General features: G+C 46.8%; 1 protein-coding gene across 1 annotated transcript in view; it reads right to left on the reverse strand.

The window, feature by feature from the left end:
• Positions 1 to 654: 654 nt before the first annotated feature.
• Positions 655 to 24,398, reverse strand: part of und (methionyl aminopeptidase und) — a 42,581-nt gene continuing 18,837 nt past the window's right edge. The window contains exons 9-12 of the mRNA XM_037425793.2: positions 23,614 to 23,710; positions 18,076 to 18,179; positions 8,494 to 8,609; positions 655 to 1,350 (exon numbers count right to left, since the gene is read on the reverse strand). Coding sequence (XP_037281690.2) covers positions 1,098 to 1,350; positions 8,494 to 8,609; positions 18,076 to 18,179; positions 23,614 to 23,710 — 570 coding nt within the window. The 3' untranslated portion in view covers positions 655 to 1,097. The remainder of the gene's footprint in view (positions 1,351 to 8,493; positions 8,610 to 18,075; positions 18,180 to 23,613; positions 23,711 to 24,398) is intronic.

Here is a 24,398-nt window from a genome sequence, read left to right on the forward strand (position 1 = left end):
TAAAAGGCAAGATAGCAGGCTGCCGGCAAGGCTTGTTAGGCCAGTATGAAGGTATCAGCATGAGAAAAAGCTAGTTCGCAATGTTACTGTGTAAAATAGATATAAGTCTGTAACCAAATGGAAAAGCTTGTTGTGATGCCAGCAGGACCTGTGCCAATTATAAAATAAGAAGCCAATTGTTTGTGATAATAACAGAAAGCCTGAACTGTACATTAAAAAAAAATGTAAAAGTGTTTAATTGATGCAAAGGCCAAGCATATCTTAGCTCTACTCTTGGGGTGAGCCTAAGACCACCAGAGAGTGATTGCGCAATTATAGCAGCCTAAGTGAGTTTGGCAACTTGTGGCTGTAAAATATTAGTTTCATCTTTAAAAAGATGAAATATGAGAAAATAAATGGGAATCAAAGCGAAACTTCTTTTTATCAACTTTATCATGAATAACCAAGCACTCCTTTGTTTTGCAAAAAACAAAACAAAACAAAAAGACTTTTTTATTCAAAACAACAACTTTCCTGCTACACCCTTCCCCTGCAATTTCTGGAAATGTTGACAGTTTTGTAGCTGTACTCGGGCTCCTGATAACAACAGCACTAAATGTGCGAGTTGAGGCACATGTAAAAAAAATGTTTTAAACATAAAAAGCGCCACCTCCATTCTCATGTTTTAACGAGTGCATGAAGTCCTTTTCCAAATGTTTCTGTAATTTTCTTCCCTAAGCCTTAAATGTACAGTGCAGTACGCTCCTAAAGATAATGTGCACGCAGAGCTCTGCATTTTTTTCACACTGGTACGTATAGAAGTATACCAGCTTTGCGTACCCCTAAGGGGCACGGACTCCATCCAATGTCTTCCAAGGGCAAGACAACGTTGACATTGTTTCGGCCTCTCCTTGGAGCACACTTGGACAGTGAGCAATGCATTTGTCTACCTGTTCAACAAGGGGCCACGCTGTACACATATTAGCCTTCCAAATAAAAAGTGAGACACCACCAAAATATTACTGCCATTCGCAGGAGTTGCTCATTGCTCCCTTGCGTTCTAGACCACTGCATTGTGGCTGGATGGTCTATAACAGCACCAGAGTTTCCGGCGTGTCTCAGTAGTCTGTTCCGCGACTGATGACCTCCTTGCATGTTGGGCGCAGCAAGATAGTGTGCTCAAACTGGGCCGTGTAGCAGCCCTTGGTGTCGCACAGGGGAGGGTAGGGATCTACGATGCTCTTGTCGCAGAGATCCTTGAGAGCCATGAGATATTTGGTCTGCCCCAGCCTGTCTAGCCAGCGGCGGCAGAAGGCCAGCGTGCCAAAGTTCTGGTTGATGACGCCCAGCAGCTGCTTGGAACGGGGCAGTCTGCCAAGAGACAACAGGCTCAGTGTCACAAATACGTTACAATGAATAACAGCTAACCCTCAGCATAATGCAACCTGGGATGTAATAAACTATTCTGATTTCAGAACATCATCATCATTAGCCTGACTACCCCCACTGCAGGGCAAAGGCCTCTCCTATGATCCACCAATCAACCCGGTCTTGTGCTTTCCGTTGCCAGGTTATACCTGAAAACTTCTTACCCCCGAATGCAGAGATGTTACTTGACTCGTACTTCACTCGTTCTTGACTCAAGACAGTCTTGCCGGTCGCCATAAATCGTTCTCGAACTTGTGAACGACTTGAAGGCGACTTGGCTCGGTCGAAGTCAGGACAAGTTTCAAGTCAGCTGCGGGGCTAGCTTGAAAGCGACTTCATGTGTTATTCCAACATGGCCACCTCTCGAATGGACGTTGTGCGGAGGGTGGCCGCTTTTCAGTTTACTTTCCTCGCCACTAGCGTAGCATTTTCTGAGGAGCACTGCCTGCCGAAGATTATTGGACCCGCTTTACGTGACCGAGGAAATCCGATGGAGTTGTACGACGAGCAACAAATTCCACGCTCGGTGCAGATTCACGAAGAACGCCGTGGGGCAGCTGCCGGTTATGTTGCCGCTCCATGAAAGTGGCAACAACCGAAGACAGCCTGTGCCTCCAGTGTTACAGCTACGTATGGCTCTCGGGTTTTACGGCGCTGGCACACTCTAACCAGTCACCGGAAATCTCGTCCGCATTCCGTAGTTGACAGTGTGCAGTGCAGTCGGAAAAGTTACGCTACTCATCGCAAAGCACCTGTACGCGATGCTGGTGCGCTTTCCGCAGCCGGCGGCACTTTCTATAGTTATGCGGGACTTTTATGAAGTGGCCGAGTTCCCTGGAGTTACAGGTTGTGTCGACTACACACAAGTGCGTATGAATAGCCCCGGTGTCGACGACGCCAAGTGTTCCGTAACCGCAAAGGCTATTTCTGTTTTTCTATAACATGACGACATTTCCCGTCTCTTTCGAAAAAAAATTGACTCGGTGCTGTGTCTGTGTGCCTCGTCTATCCTTTCCTCCCGTCTAGGGCGCTGTTTCTCGCTCAGAAAGGCATGGCTTGTAGCACAACGCTACGTAAAATTACACACACATAAAAAAGAGGTGCCCCTATCACGAGTTTTTTTATCCTCTTCACCATCATGCAGCTAGACATTGCTGCACCCTGCGAGACAGAATTCTGCTGAGGGCAATGTCCTGACCCGCGCTTTTTCTCTTGTTTGCCAAGCTGAACAAAACGATACGAATCACATTTGTTCCCAGAACTTTGTTTTTTTTTTTTTTTTTTTCATAATAACTGCGACCTAGCCCACTACAGGCATGCACACAGGCGAACAGAAAGGCAAATACCGTGAAAATCGCGTGACCTCGTGAGACAAGTCAGCACAAATACATGCCATGGCGTTCGATTGAAAAAAAAAAAACGACGAAAGAACCCAACGCGATGCTTGTTTCGCTTTCAAACAAGCAACCATGGAGAAACGTGCCGCATTTTGGTGGCCTATAATACCAGCTGGCAACGAACGCTTTACAGAAGCAACACTGCGCATCGCTGTGGTGGCAGGCACCATGTGCCGCTCGTTAGTCGTAAAATAGCAAGAATATGCTTGTGGCCCTTCGTTTTTATAGTTATTTTAAAATGTGTGGTCTTTTTTTGCTGTAATGCATGCCTTACACAAACCACTTCATTATTACCCTCGTTAGCAGGCGAGCAGTGTGTTCCTGCTTTGAAGCTCGTTCTTGACTTGACCAAGCAAGACAGCCTGAGCATCTATGAAACGCGAAGGCTGACTTCGGCGTTTTGAAGTCCGTTGCGTGCTTCACGCCGACTTGCTCAAGTTAAGTTGAAGTCACGAGCCAAGTAACATCTCTGCATTCGGGGGTTAATATATCGACCCATCTAACTTTCTGTCTCCCTTCGGACAAATCTTGCTCTTGTCTGTGGAGAATGGTGTTATGTTTATATAGCGTATATGCGTTCCTTTGGCAACTGAATTTTTTAATGCATATCGTCAATTTCGTTGCATCAAGATTTAACTGTATATTTCAGGCAATCACACTCCACCTTCTCAGTAGAAAACCACAAAATGACTTGATGCATGCTTGGTGAAATGATATCTTTGACCAAGCGTAGCACTATGTAGCCGGTTTCGCTTCTTAGCAGGGATGTTAGGAGCAGCAATCACATCCCTGCACTCACATGAAATGCTAAGGAGGTGCTCCTCATAAGAAAACCTGATACTTTCCAGTGTTTTCAACATGAAGAAACAATGCAATTACATGTGGAGATGTTACGTTGCACAAAGAATGCACCCCTAACTTCAGACCAGCACTTGGAATGAATTCACAAAAAGAGCTTATTATCTGATGAATTCAACACAGCAAAACTTTTAAGAATCCGTTTAGTACGAATGAAGTTAGAAAGATTTGCCGCGATCTGCTATAGCGTTCTCTCCTCTCGCCCCGACGAAAGCGCTGGAAGCAAAGCAGGGAGGAATGGCAGGGGCAAAGAAAATACGTCACTGCAGCTCGCGACTTTGAGCACTTTTTTCTTCTTTTTTTTTTTTCTTAGAATACGTGGCCTTTCCAGAGTGATCGCATGTGCTGTGCACGTGTGGACAAGTCGCGGCCTCTTGCGGCGATCCCTGTAACTACAGAGCGCAACATCTTCAAATCAGCCAATGGCTGATAGATGGCCTTCTACGAGTGGTTTTTCAACACCTTCCGTCATTTGCCGAGAGAAGAGAGCAATTTTTAGCTGACTGAAGATTTATTGTAAATTCCAGGCCCCGTGCTGCGCTATAATAATGGCTTGCATGTTCTAAGTACCCTCAACCACCGATCGGCAGCGTTTTCTGGCCATGCTCAAAATGTTTTGCAGGGCCCCTTATAATGTAAAATCAGGCCTCACTGTAAAGCAGATTTTTCCTGGATAGGTGCTTTCACGGCATAGCACCCTCTCCTGCAGTAAAACAGCCTTTACAAGCGGCTAGATGCGGAGTAATATACACCTATTCCTTCACTGCGAAGACTTTGAAATTTTCAACAATTTAAATTCAAATCGAAGCAAGTTTAAATACTCCACTCTTTTTTCGAATATTCTAAGCATTGTAATATTGGAACAAGCCCAATTATGTCTATGGGGACTTTGCCAAGACCCAACCAGTCGGTTGTAAAAAGCGGGTTGTCGCGAAACCGGGCGACGTATAATCAAAGTTCCACTGAATATACACGTTTGTTTTTGCCTGAAGCCCTTAAGCAAAATAAGCATAAAAAGGCAACTCATTTGGTAAGAGGCAACTGCCATGAGTTTACATTAGCAGACAAGTAAAATGTACTAGGTTTCTGCGATAAAAATTCCGTGCTTGCCCGGTTAACCTCGGCCTTGCCAGATGGCACCACCTACCCAGCCTTTCACTTTACGGCAACAGTATTCGCTATGATGTTAACCCAAGGCCTCCCAAGAGTTTCATTAAAACAAGAGCGAACGAAGCAGTCCAATTACACACCAAATGTGGGGGCATCGTCCCTGTTGTCAAAACGCATCAGAGTCCTTGGAATGATTATCGAATCCAGCGGGGTGAATGATGAGACTGTAATCAAGCTCTCTAACAAGGTCACCAATGCCGTCAGACTTATCAAGCGAGTTTCAAATAGAAGAGGTGGACTGAAGGAGGCCAACCTTATTAGGCTGGCACACTGCTTTCTCACATGCCACGTCGCATAAGTAGCGTCAATGCACAACTGGTATAAAGGCAAAAAGAACAAGATTAATATCATCATCCGCAAGGCATACAAAGTCACCCTTGGCCCACCGGAATCAACCAGCACTGAGAGGTTACTCCAACTGGGGATTCATAACACTTTCGATGAAATAGCGGAAGCACAGCGAATCTCACACCTGGAAAGGCTTACTCTCACCAACACGGAAAGACATATATTACAAGAGTAGGGCATTCCATATCACTGATAGCATGGTGACAAGGTGGACATACCTAAGCAAATTAGATAGAAAATACACATTGCCCCGATTCCAAGAGAAATGAACCCGATTTACAACCCAGGACGCAGAAAAGCCACAGTTACACTTCTACCGAAAACATATTGCAACGATAAAAACACGAGTTTCACTGACGCCGCGTGCTATCCGGACGGGCGGTGGTTCGCTATTATCGTGATTAACACCGACAAAACGACAACGCTGCAGCTAGTGTCAAGACCCGACACCCGGTGATAGCTGAAGAAATGACCATTGCTCAGGCTATAACTGACCCTTAAACTCAAACTGTGCTTAGTGACTCACGCTCAGCAGTACGAAATTTCGATAAGTGTCAGATTTCGACTGAAGCCCTTAACGTACTTGTGCATGCCAGCCAGATTTCCCAGGCTACGCTGAAGTGGATCCCCGCCCATATGGGCGAAGTCTGCCCGCTCTTCCCCAACTTTAACGAGGCAGCATACTGCGCCGCACGCGATGCAACAAACCGTGCAGGAGGCGATGGCCTTGTTGAAGAGTATGCGGACTAGGATCGACTTACGGGATACAATGAACTGACCAAAGTATTCTATTTGGCCTGCCGGTGGTATTCTCCACCTCATGACAATTTATGCAGAGCCCAAGCAGTTACCTGGCGACAGTTGCAAATGAGCACTTACCCTAATCTACTGATATGTCAGCGCTTATATATCGAGATCTATAGCACCAACATCTGTAAGGTCTGCCAGACAGACACAGCTACTGACACACAATTTTTTGTTCTAATGCAAAGCGTATGCATCGTTGGTTTAAACTGTCCTGTGTGTAATTTGATTTTGACATTCTTGTTGCCACAGTTGCCATGGGGATATGGGGCTTTGTCAAGCTGTTTTATACAGCTTTTTTCCTCTGTACCAGGCACTTACTGTACAACTCTACGTGGTAAATAAACTAAACTCAAACATGCTCTGGGAATGCGAGGCTAAAGCAAAGCGTATTATTCCTGATGTTTTTTTGGCGAGGTGGGAAGCCGCTCTGCGGAGCTCCAAGCTCGCCGACCAACTCTGGGCAGTCCAGCAGGCCCGTGAAGCGGCGGAGAAGCAAGGCCTTGACGTCCCGACATGGAAGACCTGAGCCCGGGCCACTAATTTGCCGGACAATAATAAAGTTTTTCCACCACCCACACCAGGTTTTATCAACTCTGTTCACACTTTTGACAACAATGTTAGAAGTTGCATTTTAAAACATCTCATGGCATCATAAAACACATTACACCATCAGCTCAACAGTCCTGAATGAGGAACCCAATGGAAACTGACATTACTTGCTTTGAAGTGTTGGTAAGTACAGTGGAACACGGTTATATCGAACTTACATATATAGAAATTTTGGGTATATCGAACTCGCAAGTTATCCCCTTGAAAGTCCTTTGTAAAAGCATAGGAATTCGCACGTTTATATTGAACGGTATTTTTAACCATCTCTGGATATATCGAACGCCGCGTGAGCTGGAAGGTGCGCTTTGGGACTTGCCCTCGCACCCCACCTCGCGATATCGGCGGCAGAGCGGCTACGCGCGCGAGTTGAAAGGGGGGCATTTTTGGCACTCCCAGCAGCACCCAGCGACCTCCACGCGGCACCACGCCTCTGCCAAGACTCGAAAAGCTCAAAAAAAAAAAAAAGTAAGGGCGAGAGGGCTCGGACTGCACAATCTCCAACTTGTGGAACGACTTTTTGTTCTCCGTTTTCTCTCTCTCACACCTTCTCAGTGGAGCCGTCCGCTCAGAGAACAAAGACAAAGGAGCCGACGTCCTCCTCCTTTCGCCTTTTCTTTTATTTTTTGTAGCTGTTTTGCGAGGTTTGATCAGCTAATCACAGCTCGCGCCTTTTACTGTTGCCTTCGCAGGTAGCCATCGCCTCGCGAGCGCTTTGTTGCTCTTGAGCTATCGCGTCGCCTACGTACCACCGCATGTGCAGCATTTCTCATTTGCATGCGTGGCGTGGAAAGCCACTGCGGACTCCTTCAATTGTCCACTTCTTGTGTAGCTATGGCCAGCGTCAAGAAGCGCAAGACCCTTGACTTTGCGACAAAGTTGAAGGCTATTCAGCGTGTTGAGGCGGGCGAGAAATGTTCGACCGTCGCGGACAACTTCGGGATACCACGGAGCACTCCGAGTACCTTGTTGAAAAACAAGGCAGATATCAAGGCAAAGGCAGCGGAGCAGCAAACGTCAGGAGTCTGTCATGTGCGCGCTTCTGCCCACGGGAATGTAGAAAAGGCACTCTATGCCTGGTTTTTAGATGTGTGCGCGAAGAACATTCCGGTGAATGGCCCGATGCCGATCGCCAAGGCCAAATGGTTTGCCGCTGTACTCGGTGAAACAACTCTGCCGACAACAGCGGGTGGCTTCACCGATTTAAGCAGCGCTACAACATCGTTGGCAAAACCATTTCTGGCGAAACCAAAGCTGTCAGCAGCCAGGCCATCCAGCAGTGGATGACGAAGGAGTGGCCAGAAATGTCCGCGAAGTTTTCTCCTGAAGAGATCTTCAATCCCTGGCAATACGTTAAGACGGACACAGTGGTCAACTACTTCCGCAAGGCAAGAGATGGCGGAACTTGCGGAAGCCGGTGAAGACGATCACGAGCACACAGACGACGCATTTCGCAAGTTGTGATAAGATCGAGACTAGCGCCTTCAACATTTCAAAAACAAAGAAGCAGGCCAAGGTTTGCAACTTTTTTAATGCAATGAAATCATTTTGCTGTGACGTGTGTGTAGAATTAGTTGTCATTCTTGAATGCACCAAATGTAGGTGATGATTCGCTACAGGTAAGCTCTCGGGTCTTCTTTTTATATAGAATTTTTCATATATCAAACCAATTTGCGATCCCCTCAGAGTTCGATATATCCATGTTCGACTGTATATGCGCAGTATATACTGAACAGTAACATTCAGCCTCCTTTATTTGGGGCCTGTCTACATCAAGCATTTTTTTTCAGACAGTCGTGATACTGTGACCTAATGTCATTTCTGTGACACATAAAGCTCAGCAACCAGACAAAAACCCGGGATTGTGTCATAATCTATGCACGACACATTTCCCACTTACCTCAGCGGCACACGACCGGCGTCAAAGTTCTTCATGTAATGCGACACCTCCATGTCATCGTGCACATAGCCTTTGCCTGTGCTGCCAAAGGTTTCAATGGCATACACTTCACCTTCCTGAAATGCAGAGAAAATGTATCGAGGGCTGATAATTCATTCAGCATAACGTCCAGAATGGAACAACATAATATTTAGGCCTAGTTTACACTTGAGCTCAAAGCAGGCGAAAGCAGCAAAACGCACAAAAATCCACTTGCTTCGCCACCTCAGTAGATAGAAGACCAAAGGCGAGCCTGATCAGTCTTGGAGCAATTTTTTCACCAAGCAGATAATAGAATTTTTAAGGATGTTTCTTAACTCTCGAGCCCATAAACCATGCGATTCATATCCACTCACAAATTAAAAATTGCAGACAATGAGTCGGCAGTATTTTTCATTGATTCAGTTGTAAGCCAGTTGTGCACAACAGAACTTGCAGCCTCTACTGAGACTCGCTTTTCAAAAATCCGATTTGGACAAAAATAGCTGAGGAGACGGGAATTGGAAGAAGGTGCAGCAGCCGTGCAGTGGTGTGCTCTAAAATATCTCGCTCTTGCACAGCCAGGCGAATATATTCCAGCTGCTGGAATGTCAGCTTATGTGGCTTTTACTACTGCATCTGCTTAACAGAGCAACTTTAAAAATTAATTTCTGCACCCTTGATCTGCATGCATAGGTAAGATTTGGTACAAAGTAATAAGTAAGGCTATGCTAATACTTGAATTTAAAAAATATTTTTTGAATAGCGTATGCTATCTACTTTGATTTGCATTGGAATTTAAAAATTCAGGTACTATTCGAACTTCCAGAAAATAAGTACTGTATTTACTCGCATAATCCTTGCACTTTTTTTTTTTTTTGGCGGAAAGCCGATGTAAAGTTGGGGGGCGCGAGAATCGCACAGAAAAAACTTTCCACGAAAATGTACAGAGCGAAAAAGAAAACGAAGGGGCCACAAATCTGGATTCTCACACCAGCAACTAACAGCAAGCTTTGAGAAGTACTAATTAAAACTCACCTCAACATTAGAATCACAGATTCAACACAAAGATTTATTTGAGACACAATAAGTGCAAGCAAATAGTTAAGAATTAGAATACAAAACGCAAAGCTTGTGGGCATAGCGGTAGCGTTCGTGGGTCAACAGGAGCCCTCAAAAAAAGTAAGCGTAGGACGTCAGTATTGGGCTGATGGCTATTTAACAGAATCATCCGCAGTTTCTTTTTCTGAAGAAGTAAAGTTTACCATCAATCCCCGTTTTAGGCACATGGCAGGCCCAACGCGTCTTGGTGGCTTTCGGCTGCCATCAACAGTAACGAACACAAAACTCGTAGACTCCGAAAGGCCTACCGGCGGCCCTGTTGCCGTTGTAGCCATTGTAGCTGCTGTCGTTGACTTTCAACTTGAAAGCAGCCGTGTAGCTTCAGTATCGCCCCATAACGTGAAAATATTACCGACACAGCATACAAAACACGACGCAATGCACATTTGTAACTTTGGCTTGCCTCAGATTAGATTGAATCTCCGTGCAACAATAGTACGCTTGATGCTTAAGAGATGGCGCCAGATGGTGCGTGCTATCATCATTAGTGGCTGGAACGAGCAGACGACATTATTGCGGCAGTTCTTGGGGGCGTGATAATTACTTGAGGAAGAAAATAAATCTTATTTTTGTTGGGCGTTGTGGGGGGTGCTAGAATTATGCAAGTGCGAGGATTAAGCGAGTAAATATGGTACAACCATAATAAATTGGTGTGCAGCAAACTTGGTCTTGCATGACGTGCTAGGCCGAAAGTTGTATTGCTGACGCGCAAAATCTTTAGCCGTGGCTTCGAGGAGCCAGCGGGCGATGCAATTCATTGCCTTTGACAAAACTCATTGAGGCTCCTTCACTTTCCCATGTTCACTATCGCCATCTGTTCACTGCAAAGTTCGAATTCCTTGCACACAAACACAATGAACAGCGTCAGGCCTAGCCACGAGTCCAAGCAGTAGGCTCGGTCATGGTGTACGTGGTCGCTTTGCTCAATGTTTCAAAGTATGTCAAGCACAATCACGAGTACGAATAGTTGCACTGCGATTGTCTTTGTCACAAGATCAGATGTATTGATAAGAAGAACCTTTTACCGCAGTCCGACAAGCCAGCGAGACACGAGTTTCAAATGTTCACGACGAGAGCATCAGCCTATCATAATATTGTTACGTAAAAATGACACGAGGTGTGTCTATCTAAAATCTATATTCAAAATGATGCGTATGGCGTCGACTAAGATGGAAGCAGCACGCGCAACCGACAGAGCACTTCCTCGTTGTCGTCTTTTCACCGCTGATACGTCAGCTACGTAGCATTACCCCCCCGGCGGTAAAAGCGCCGTCTCGGTGCACATTAACTACGGTCTTCAGTAGGCAGGTGGTAAGGTTTTAGCCTGCTGACGTGCACAACATCACTGGGTGTGGTTGCAGGCAGGCTTGTGGTCTCAGATGCAGGAATGATCTCATAGGTGACGTCGGTTACCTGGCGGATGATACGGTAAGGACCCATGTAGCGAGACAATAACTTCTCTGATAAGCCAACTCGACGAACTGGGCACCACAGGAGAACAAGAGAGCCGGGTGAGAAGTGAACGTCAGCATGCCGGCTGTCGTAGATGGCTTTCTGGGTGGCTTGCGAAGCCGAAAGTCTAGAGCGGGCGATCTGACGTGCGTGGTCGGCACGAGCAATAGCGTCGCGTGCATATTCGGTTGACGGCGTTGTAGTGGTTGGAAGTAAGGTGTCGAGTGGTAACGTCGGATCACGGCCATAAAGCAAATAAAAGGGTGAATAACCAGTGGTGTCGTGGCGCGAAGAATTGTACGCGAAGGTCACGTGAGGTAGCGCCAGGTCCCAGTCATGGTGGTCGGAGGACACATACATCGCGAGCATGTCCGTTAGAGTCCGATTTAGCCGTTCGGTAAGGCCATTTGTTTGGGGATGGTAGGAAGTGGTCAGCTTGTGGTGCGTCGAGGAAGAGCGCAGAAGATCGTCGATCACACGGGACAAAAATGCGCGGCCACGATGTGTGAGTAATTGGCGAGGAGCGCCATGCTGTAGGATGACGTCGTGGAGCAAAAAGTCCGCAACGTCAGTAGCGGTGCTGGTGGGGAGCGCTCGAGTGATGGCATACCTAGTCGCGTAGTCTATAGCAACAGCGACCCACTTGTTGCCCGATTTTGACTCGGGAAAAGGACCGAGAAGATCTATACCAACACAGAAGAAAGGTTCGGTTGGGATGGAGATCGGTTGAAGAAGTCCAGCCGGGGGCGCAGTAGGTCGCTTCCTACGTTGGCATTTATCGCAGGAGGACACGTAACGGCGAACGGACCGGGCGAGACCGCGCCAAAAGAAGCGGCGACGCACGCGGTCGTACGTCCGAGATACACCCAGATGACCAGCAGTTGGTTCATCGTGAAGCTCGTGCAGCACGGTTGAACGCAAATTTTTCGTCACGACAAGAAGGAGCTCAGGGCCATCTGGCTGGAGGCTACGACGGTACAGCGTGCCATTAAGGAGGACGTACATGGGAAGTGACGTGTCGTTCGGAGCAGATTCGAAACGGTCAATAAGTTGTCGCAGAGAAGCATCACGACGTTGTTCATCACCAATCTGAAGAAACTGGGACATTGACATGACGCTGAGGCTAGGCTCGATGTCTGGTTCGTCGGGCTGATCAACAGGGTAGCGGAATAAGCAATCGGCGTCCAGATGGAGACGCCCAGACTTACAAGCAACCGAGTAGGAATACTCTTGTAGGCGTAATGCCCAACGACCAAGTCGTCCAGTGGGGTCCTTCAGAGAAGAAAGCCAACACAGCGCGTGGTGATCTGTGATGACACGGAAAGGGCGGCCATACAAGTAAGGACGGAATTTCGAAACCGGCCAAACAAGAGCGAGACATTCCCGTTCTGTTATAGAATAATTGCGTTCAGACTTAGAAAGCAGACGGCTCGCGTACACGATTACACGGTCGTTGCCCCGCTGAATTTGCGCCAAAACTGCACCAATTCCGTGACCACTCGCGTCTGTTCGCACTTCTGTGGGAGCATCGGGGTCGAAATGTGCAAGAATAGGAGGTGTCGTTAGAGCGGTGATTAGCTGAGAGAAGGCGTCAGCTTGAGGAGGGCCCCAAGAAAATGGGACGCCTTGTTTCAGAAGGTCGGTGAGTGGCCGTGCGAGTGCCGCAAAGTTTTTCACGAACCGGCGAAAGTAGGAGCAGAGGCCCACAAAACTGCGAACATCATGAACAGAGCGTGGGACTGAGAAGTTTGTTACAGCGCGTACTTTCGCCGGGTCTGGCCGTACGCCGGCAGCGTCAACAAGGTGACCCAATACGGTAATCTGACGAAGACCGAAGTGGCACTTGGAGGAATTGAGCTGCAGGCCGGCCCGTCGAAATATGGATAGAATGGTCAAAAGACGTTCAAGGTGGATTGCAAAGGTAGGTGAGAAAATGATCACGTCGTCCAGGTAACACAAACATGTCGACCATTTAAATCCTTGTAGGAGCGTGTCCATCATTCTCTCGAAGGTCGCTGGAGCGTTGCAGAGCCCGAACGGCATGACCTTGAATTGGTAAAGGCCGTCAGAGGTAACGAAGGCTGTCTTTTCTCGGTCCATGTCATCTACAGCAATTTGCCAGCAGCCAGATCGGAGGTCGAGAGATGAAAAGAAGGTGGCGCCATGGAGGCAATCAAGGGCATCGTCAATGCGTGGTAGAGGGTACACGTCTTTTTTTTGGTAATTTTGTTGAGGTGGCGATAATCAACGCAGAAACGCCACGAGCCGTCTTTCTTTTTTACTAATACCACGGGAGATGCCCAAGGGCTCGTTGATGGTTCGATTACGTTTTTCGTAAGCATTTTGGCCACTTCTTTCTGAATCACTTCTCGCTCAGATGCTGACACGCGGTACGGCCGACGGTGAATGGGCGCAGAGTCACCAGTGTTGATTCGGTGAGTGACAATTTTAGTCTGGCCCAAGGGACGATCGTCGGTGTTGAAAATGTCACTGTATGAGGCCAAAACTTGGCAGAGAGCGTCGGCCTGGTGAGGCGACAGCTCCGATCCAATCATGTTTCGAAACATACCATCGTCTGAGCTGGGTGACCGTGAGACTGCGCTTCGATCAGGAGCAGATACAGCGACAACACTGACATCGTCCTCTGTTATGGCAGTTAGCTGGGCTAGAGACATCTGGCAGGGCAACACTTGAGGGGTGAAACCAAAGTTAAGGAGCGGAAGTAACACACAGTTATCCGCTATGGTCGCGATGGTATAGGGCACAGTAACACTGCGCGTCAGCCGAACGTCAGTAATTGGCGTAACGATATAATCACCGTCAGGAATGGGAGGGGTCGATGACAAAGACACGTACGTGACGGCTCGAGGTGGCAGGCGAACGAAAGTGGTTGGGCTCAAGCGGCTGGTGGGCTTTGCAGAGTAGTCGGCAAAGATTGGTAGATCAAGGCTGAGGGTACCAGACGAACAATCAATTAAGGCCGAGTGTGCCGAAAGGAAATCAAGGCCAAGTATGAGGTCATGAGGGCAGCAGGCTAGCACGGCAAAAAGGACCACGGCGCGACGACCGGCAATGCTGACACGAGCAGTGCACATTCCGATTACTGGTACAGTACCGCCATCGGCAACACGTATTGCCTGCGTCGTAGATGGCGTCATAATCTTTTGTAAGCGGCAGCGTAGAGAAGCGCTCATAATAGACAGGTGCGCACCTGTGTCAATGAGGGCGGTCACAGGAACATGGTCGACTTGTACTTCAAGCAGGCTATGGTGCGTGGGAAGCGTCAGTAGAGGATTTTCGATCGTCATTGGTATTGCAGCTTCACCTCTATAAGCTGCAATATCTAGTTTTCCTGCTGCGGTCGTCCAGAGAAGCTCAGCGAGGAAAAGCGCCGAGATGGCGGAGAGCGGGATTGGCGACGTAGCGGCGACGGGGACCGAGAGCTGCGGCGGCCGGACGAAGGGGCGCCAGGGTAGCGGCGACCGGGCAAAGGGGCGTCAATGGAAGGCTCGTAAGATGACGACGAATAGAAATTGAAGGGTGTGGCGTCTGAACGTCGAGGGCTCGTCGGATGCATGAGCGCCGAGGTAGAGAAAGTCTGACGTGGTTGGTTTGACCAACGGCGGCGGCAATAGCGAGAAACGTGCCCAGGCTGGTGGCAGGAAAAACAAATAGGTCGGTCATCGGGTGTTCGCCATTACGAAGGGTTACGGAAGGGCATTGTTGGAGGTGAACGGCGAGCGTGTCCTCAAGAGTAGGACGGGACTTCAGGGCGAGTCAGGGGACATGCTGAAGGAAGTCCGAGGTTCGCAAACTCCTGCCTCACCACAGCTTGTATTAACGCCACTGACGGCTGTTGTTGGTCAGAGGCAGGCGTTGCGAAAACGGGTGGCTGAAGAGGAGCCGGACAGGCGGCTTCGATTTCCCGACGAACAATACATGTGACGTTGTCATACGTGGGGGACTGACGGGCGGCTTCACACGATGAGGTCGCGGCCGTGTTGGGCAGCCGGGTGAATCGCTGAGTAATACGGCGGCTCTTGGCTTCTTCGAAGCGCCGGCACTCTTTAATGATGGCGTCGACGGTGGCAACGTTGTTGTAAACTAGTAGATTAAATGCGTCGTCTGCTATGCCTTTCAGCACATGGGCCACTTTCTCCGACTCACTCATGTGCTCGTCAATCTGGCGGCATAGGGCGATGACGTCGTGAATGTGCACGACGTACGACTCCGTCGACGTCTGTGCACGGGCCGCCAGTTGATTCCGCGCTGCGATCTGCCGCCCAATGGTGTCGCCAAAAAGGTCGCGGATCTTTTCTTTAAAGGAGTCCCAGCTCGTAATCTCCGCTTCGTGCGTCTCGAGCCACACGCGCGGTGGGCCATCGAGGTAAAAAAGCACATTGGCAAGCATAAGAGTCGGGTCCCACCTATAGCTTGCGCTGACCCGTTCGTACCGGTTGATCCATTTGTAGACGTCAACGCCATCCTGACCGGAAAATACACCGGGATCACGAGCAGGAGGTAGAACGACGTATGTAGAAGCCACGGTAGGGGCAGGTGGCGAAGACGATGGTTGTTCAACCTGTGACATGGTTGGACCTATGATGATGCGGCCGTTGCGGAGCTTCGTGATGAAGACGGGGAAGTACCCAGCACTTCCACCACAAAGATGTTACGTAAAAATGACACGAGGCGTGTCTATTTAAAATCTATATTCAAACTAATGCGTATGGCGTCGACTAAGATGGAGGACAGCACGCACAACCGACAGACCACTTCCTCGTTGTCTTTTCACCGCTGACACGTCAGCTACGTAGCAATATGATCATTGAGCTTCTGCTTGTTGCTGCCAAACTAAAACATAATTATATTCTAAATGATCGTCGAACTAATAACGGAGAACGAAAGTGAATGCGACACTAATTAGCACGATTTTAGAAAGATGTGAGCCCGCGAAGAGCTAGTAGCAGACGACGCTCACCCGGAGTGACAATCTGACCAATGGCCAGGTGTGCTGAAGCAACATGGCAGATACAACAATCGAAGACCTCGAAACTATTGCTTTTTGTAACACCTGCATCACACGCGCGCACAAAAGGTCTTTTACCTAAGCAGTCTTTTACAAAGGTGAGAAGACTTTCAACAAAGAGGGGTTGCGGTGCAGACGCACGGCACCAAGGATCTCCTTTTGATGTTTTCTTTCGAAGACATTACCGAAAGCATGGCGCGAGCAGTTAAAGAAGAAGCAATGAAAATAAAGCGATGCATCTCGATATACCGATTCAAGACTTGCTGAGTGGCTCGTGCCTCCAAATAAATTGACGAATAACAGATGAATAAGCCCTAATGTGAAGGTTTATTGCACTAGTTAAGGAAGCGCTTATCTTCCCACGGTCTGATTAAATCAAACTTCAGGTGTCCACCTCCGACCACTGCAGACGATGCCTTTTCCATGTGCCGCTTGGTTGCTTGGTCCCCAGGTATGGCCAAAGACCTTCAGACTACTGAAATGGTGAGTACACACACCAGTGCCAAGCACGCTTTTCCTGTTTGTGCGAAATGATGTGGTGCAAATCCAAGCGTCACGACATGATACTTCCGATGCATTCTATAACTATGTCTCAGAAGTTCCATTCAGCACTGTGAAGGCTACAGAGACCCTTAGTCTAAATTACATGCGATGAGACCCTCCACATGTTTTCAACCGTGTTGCACTGCCTGCAAAGCGTCCCCCTGGTGTCTGCACGCACACGTACGGCGAGCAGATATGGCAGCGTCTGAAAAAATGAGACATGGCTGCACCCATCGATCCTGGTGCCCTCCGCTACAAGTCATGTTGATGCTGTGCGCTCTATGGGCTATAAGTTCCCGAGTGACCCCTATATTTGCTTTAGATTTATGTCTCGGAGCTTTGGCAGCAATTTATTCGTAACTACACTACAATATTTCTATGAACCACTATCGAATTCTCGGTGCTTAATTAGAACGCATGGTCAAACACGCAGCTCATCCCGCCAGTAACAAAAGAGCCTACCTGATATTTTGTCCTGATCTTAAGTCGCACAAAGCGATAGTTAATTAGACAATTCATTTGTTTCTGTGACCGCTTTGGGTGAGCGTTAAGGGCAAGTTTAGATTGAAGCCAGCGGTCAAGTATTCATGGGCGCTGCCATGTTGGAAATCGCTGGCACCCACAGGTTTCAAGGCTACTCTTTTACCGCCGTAGAAGAGTTCATCGAATGCTGTTTCCAGAAAAGACAACTTCTGAAATAGAGATCGCTATCTGGGTCGTGTGTCTGAGCGTGATACTCTTTTTCGGAGAAAGACTTTTTGCTTAAAAGACATTTAGTGCCCCTGTGACATGGGTATGAGCTTGTTTCGGAATGAAGGAGCCAGCAGAAGCAGGAAATTCGAAGATGGAGAAATTCTCTTTCTGACAAGCCAAGAATGATGACGTCTGGCAGGGTCGTTGCGGAGCTATAATTTTTTTTAAATACTTTTCCAGCAATTTCCGTAATTATTCTCCCCAATATTTTACCGCACTTGGTTTTCTCTGAAGGTATCTTGGGATCGGTAAAAGAGCTACAACAAAATTGGCCTTCGTGCTTTCTCATTTTTTTTGGAGTCAGCTAGGAAACACGACTTAGCAGCTCCTACCATTGCTTTATCAGCCTAGCAAAACGTTAGTGAATCTAGGCCAAATATAATGGGGCTATAATGGGGCTATAATGGGGCTAATAACCCCGTTGGTACAAATAAGGTCATTACAAGGAAGTTACAATAAGTAATTAAAAAAGTTACAACAAATAAGTTACATTGCAAGGCTGACTTAGCCAAATTTACCAAGCTGTAGACGCAACTTTTTACAGGGTGGAACAAATGAGATGATATACCAAGAAATGAAGAAACACAGCCATACCAACTATGAACACTATGAAACAGCCAACTCCCACCAGAACACTGCTAAATCAAGACGCAGAGTGCGCTCACCTCCATTCTCACAGCTTCTCCTCCCTTCACAATAGGCACTGTCTTCCCAGCGTGGATCCGGTATGGACCAATTGAGTGACCATTAAGGTTGCGAATGGCCTTCACTGCAGATTAAAAAAAACAAGAACACTCAGTGCTCAAACATGCAAAACATTTCACTTCTATAATGCGGCTGCACTCTCTGCACAAAGGAAGAGAATAACAGAGGGATACCATCCGAAGCGCTGCCTGCTACAGACATCATGATACAAAGGTTGTCCGGGTACTTGGGGCTCTTCATCATTCAAAACAGATGGTCAGACTAGAGTCTGATCGTCTGTAGAAGCGTGAGATTCGTTTTCACTGGTAAACGGCTACTAGTGAAAATGTCGCAATAACTGTCTAGCTTCGACATGCAGCAATTCGAGGAAACAGAAGTACAAATGCTATTGCACGTCTTACTTGCTTAGAAAAAAGAACGCAAACATGTGTTTCAGGAGCAGTAGCCGGAGCACACGCTGGAAACGTCAACAGATTACATCATCATCAACGTCATCAGATTACATTACACTCTTTACTCAAAAATAATCCTCGCAAATTCTGGACATCAGTTCTGCCTAGTAGCTGCTCTTCCTCCTCATTCTTGATTGACGGTGGAACTATTACTGATGACCAGAAAATATCCCATGCGTTTAATACTTACTTCCACTCTGTATTTTCCGTCGATAATCATGTTGCCCCTGCCTTTAACTCCCCTTCCGATATAGGCTCAATTACTGATGTAACTATCAGTCATGCTGGTGTGTTGAATCTTATTCTGAATCTAGACGCAAAAAAGGGAGACGGTCCCGATGGTATTCCAAACTCTTTTTTAATTCTGTATGCGTTATGGACATCTCGTTACCTTACCATCGTATTTCAGAAATGTTTATCCTCGGGTGTTTTTCCTAGTGCCTAGAAACTGGCCAAGGTTCGGCCGATTTATAAGTCTGGTGATAAGCAGCTTTTGCCAAACTATCGTCCCATCTCGCTGACACCACATTCCGGCAAGCTGTTGGAGCACATCATTTATAAACATATAATCGACTTTCTTGAGACTAACAACGTCTTATCTAATCTGCAGCATGGCTTTCGTAGGGGATTCAGCACTTTAACCCAATTGACAGAATTTACCCATGACATTTCTGCAAATCTTGACTGCAGCCACCAGGTCGACGTAATATTCATTGATTTTGCAAAAGCTTTTGACACTGTTTCGCATTCTAAGTTGCTCAAAAAACTCGGTGCCATCCTAAAAAATTCCAGTCTAGTAAACCTAATTGCCAATTTTCTGTTTAATCGCTCCCAATACGTTAGCTTTAACTCTGGCAATTCATCTCAAATCAAAGTCACATCAGGGGTACCACAAGGGTCCGTTCTTGGTCCTTTATTATTTTTGATTTTTATTAATGACTTACCACAATCTATTACCTGTAAATTACGTCTCTACGCCAATGACTGCGTTCTATATAACACCATTAACTCCGTTCAAGATCACTATCTTCTCAATGATTCGTTTAGTGCCTTCTGCTCTTGGTGTGACACATGGCAAATGAATATCAATTTCCGTAAAACTGTCTCGATGTCGTTTACTACCAAAACGCAGACTTCCGTTTTCAAATACTCTTTCAATGACCTAATGCTCCAAAGGGTTTCAGATTATAAATAACTTGGTGTGATTTTCACCACCAACCTCTCCTGGTCTAAACATATCAATTCAGTCTGCACCAAATCTCTTAAAAAACTAGGCTACCTAAGACGTACCCTCAGAACTTCTCCATATGAAACTAAATTACTAATGTACAAAACACTAATTCGTCCAGTTCTTGACTATGCCTGTATCGTTTGGTGTCCGTACAAAAAAGAGAAATAAAACAAATTGAATCTGTGCAAAAAAAGCAATCCGTTTCATTTGTCGACGTTATCACCACCATTTTTCGCCTACATCCGCCGTTACTACTTTAAATCTAACCTCACTCTCTACTCGACGAGATATTGAGTCGCTCAAATTCTTGCATGCCATCGTTCACTCAGTTAACCGTCTCTCCGATAACAGCTATCTTACGTATGCTATGCCAACCGTTACTCGAAATAATCATGCCCTAAACCTCGCCCCTTTTCACGCACACACCAATCTATTCAAATTTAGCTTTTTTCCTAGAACGATAGAACAATGGAATTTACTGCCGGGTGAGATTAGGAGTGCATCGATAAATCAATTCCTGCCTTCTCTTAGAAGTCGTATCTAACCAATAGTTTCTTGCTTTGTTCTGTTAATATGTACGCCCCGCAGTGCCCATTCATTGGATGTTTATTTTTGTACTGAATGGAATTGCCATGTATATTGTATTTTGTTTGTGTGTTATATTGTAGTGTGTTCCCGGAAGTGGTACTTTTGTAATTCACTGCTGTTTTTTTTCACCCACTCCTGCTATAGCCCTTAATGGGCTGCAGTATGTGAATAAATAAATAAAATAAAAGATTGAAAAAATAACAAGGGGCTCATCTTTCATCCTTCAGAATTCCGAGCTCCTCTCTGTGCAGCAAGGGACGCAGCAATACGTTGGCATTGCGATTATTGGCCAATACATGCCTCACGTCGCTATACCTTACGAATACGTAAACACGCGCGGACTGTGCGGACTGCCCCGCGCTCGAGCCTCGAACAAGGCAGTATGCACACAATGGCCAAAAGATGGCAGCAATTTTGCACAAGGTGTATAACCCTATCCCCAACCCAACCTAGGAGGAATGGGAGGCTACCCTGCTATGATGTTCTGACCTTTGGGCCCAAAGAGCATTGGTTCAACGGGCCAAGGCAGTAGCCGGCATCAATAGGGTTCCGCACTAGGGATTCCCACCCAACTAGTTGTGGGTGCCATTCTCATTCCTCACTGTCCTTCTGCCGCTGCAGAAATGTCTGAAATGTAAGCAACCTCACTCTGCAGTGAGCGTACGACGCTTGTCATCTAGGCTGCCTTCGCGACGAGTAAGATAGCAGGGAAAGCATGTGCGAGCACCTTTCTCATGCTTTAGAAAACCCGTTTTAGCTGTTTTTTAGCTTTGTATGCACCACATTTTTATCGTAACCGTGCCTGAAGCGTTCAATGTAACAGTAGGTGGTCTTGAAAAATGTTCGCTACACAGCTAAACCTGCATATAACAAAATTTATGAATTCCCAAAAACTTTTTTATAAATAGGATTTTGTTATATAGAGGTATGGCGCGATAATTCAAAAAATAAATGTACAAATTAAAGAGAAAGGAGCCTGTATGCAGAGTTAACCCAAAACTCTTATTTAGCAGAAAAAAACTGTGTTACCATTGCAACAGGAGGAGGAAGGAGGAGGAAGAAAGTTTAAGCGGCAAGACAGGGAGGTTAGCCAGTTCTTAGACCGGCTGGCTACCCTGTGCTGGGGAAAGGGGTGAGGGGAATGAAAGATGTTAAAAGGAAATGTTGCGAAGAGAGAGAGAAATTACAAAAAAAATTGCGACAGAGGAAAGAGGAAAGGCAACAGCAATTATATGAAAACACTTGGCGGGTTTTTGCCGTTGCTGCCATGTTCTGTAACAAGTCCAAATTGATAACATGCCCCGGCGCATCGTAACTTTCACGAGTGGGTAAAAGCGCGCAAGCGCTGCTGAAGCAGAGATCAAATGAGTCGGCCCATTTCTATAATCTGGAAGGCGCACAAGGTAACATCCCCCGCGTGTTTTAACTGCTGTCGAATGCACAAACAGAAAGGAAACCACCGTCTTGAACGAGCATGAAAAAAACCCGGGGTGGGGAGGTTTGCTCAGCAAACAATAAACTACGATTATAAAGGCGGTCGCAATCGCTGGCACCCTTGCTATTTCCGCAAGTATCAGTGCGCTTTCAACACGAAGGGAGTGTGCGAAAAGAGACCACTCCCTGGAGCGGCCGTCTTTGCTGACACCAGCGTTTTGTAGGAGTTCCGCGATATGATTTTTGCTATCAGGCTCACTGCATTGTATTCAATGCACCTTCGTGTTGTTGCCAGAACTAACCGGCTAATCGCAAAAGCTACGAGCCTGCGAACTGTCAGCGCGGCACAAGATGGAAGCGCGTGACGAGCCAACCTCTGAAGATCGGTCGGCACCGTGGTCTCGCAGGGTTACCATCAGCGCCTAACCTGACATCCCCTCGGTGGTGATGACACGGTTGCCCGCATAAAAAAAATTTAGAAAAAACAAAAGCAATGCTGGACATTTTTGACGGCCGCAAATTGCGTGCGCAGTGAAACCATGCACGCGCGCACGGCTTCAATATCAAAGAGTAAACAACAACAGGAACAGAGAGACAGATACAGCAGAGAACTATTCAGTAAACCACCCTCCATATGCAGGGCGGTTCTACATATGAGATTCTAACTAAAAGCGAGGCATTGCAAACTTAGAAGTAGTTTTCTTTTTTTTTTTTTTTTTTTTTGGTTTGGAGGGATAAGGGGCACATGGGCACATGAGTTCGCAGGGGCAAAAATGGCTGCAACACCACCTCATGGGGCACAAGCCGCCTGCCCGTTCACTCGCACGCAATCAGGAGTGCTCGCTCTCGTCTGCTGCGCCGTGTGCACCGCAGCTGCTTCGCACTTGGTCGGCAGCGGGGCACCCATGGAAGATGCATGCTCGTACCGAAATCCAAGGCAAAATTTCTAGGTTGTCCGTGCCGAAAATTCCTTATTCATAAATTCCTTATTTAAAATTTTAAAATTCCTTCGTTATATCAAGGTTGTCTCCCTCTGTTACTTTGTTACATAGAGGTCACAAATACATGTGCTTCTATGGAGTGATGATGGCGAATAAAAAAACTTTGTTATATCGAGGAATCCCTTATATGGAGGTTTATTATAAGCATGTTTAACTGTATGTGGACGCAGTTTCAAAAGATAGCATATAAGAATTTTAAGTGCACCAAAATGTGGCTGTTATAACCGATAGATCATTATATCTGGGATCGCTATGAGTCGATTCAATTGTATTACTAATCCGACCACAGCCTTCATTTATGCCCATGCAAAGGCGAAAACGGAAGAGCTACTTTTGCTCCGACTCTTCACCAACACTATGCTATGCCGGCAGCACTCAAACACTTCGATCCCACTTTTTCCGACAGTTGCTCACACTGTGGGGAAATGTCTCGGGACATCTACCACATGGTGTGAACCTGCCCCTACAAGCCTGCTATACCCTATATCCCCAACCCAACCCGGGAGGAGTGAGAGGCTACCCTGCCTAGCTGTTCTGACATTCGGGCCCAGAAGGTCTTGGTTCAATGAGCCCAAGTAGCAGCCAACACCAATGGGGTCCCATGCTAGGGATCCCCATCTATTCGTGTGGGTGCCATCCTGTTCTGAGGCAGCCCCTGCATACGTCTTTTGTTTGTAATAACTGTTTTTTAAGATTATATTTGTAAGGTTCTTGCACTCCCTGTTACTTTTGGATGTACTCGAGCTAAGAGATATGTATGAACTGTTTTTCATGGAAAAGCTATGCTCTCACCCTGGTATGTCTTGCCATCAAGTTCCACTTCATAAGATTCCATAACCTCCTGGATAGCCTCGCCAATGTCACAAAGCCTTACATCTATCCCGGCTGTCTGCAATGCAAAAGAAAAAGTAAAGAACATTGTTTCTCGGTAGTTTGGAAGGACGCATACGCTCCTGTACTGCCAATCTTGAACAAAAGGAAGAATACAAAACTGTTGACCAAAAATATACAGTTCGTCAGTGCTAAACCACGACTGGAATTTCACTGCTTGTTTGTGATTACAATCAACGACCGATGATTTGCACTCTACAAAGAACGTAAATTAGTCCGTATCATCGAATGCCTGAAAAAAAAAAGAACAAATGCGTCAGGAAAAAAAAACCTTTTTGACATTTCAGCGACCTGGTGGCCAGAAAAAGCGGTCAATGCGTTGCTGCATGTACTTCCGATTACGTGCGACCAAGTCCACCTGTATTTCTGCCAGCGTGGTATGCTCGCTGCACGATGGCTAAAGAACAGCGAGGGCCCCAGACAGGTCCACATGCGTCAGCTTCAGAGCATGCAAAGCGTCGTCATCATCAGAGTCAGAATGACTGTTTGAATGTTGCAGAACCAGCTCAATTATGACGCGATTGTTCAATTCGGCCCACGACGAACAGCACTGTCAATGTCTGCAAAGTCTTCAAAGGTAACTGGGTCAGGAATCGGCACACCTCAACCTCACAGGTCGTTAACAACGTACACACTTGAGCTCATGCTGGGCGGCGGCTCTTCAGTTGCATCGTCGGGTCATTCAG

Source organism: Rhipicephalus microplus, chromosome 5 (assembly GCF_043290135.1).
Source record: "Rhipicephalus microplus isolate Deutch F79 chromosome 5, USDA_Rmic, whole genome shotgun sequence".
Lineage (NCBI taxonomy): Eukaryota > Metazoa > Arthropoda > Arachnida > Ixodida > Ixodidae > Rhipicephalus > Rhipicephalus microplus.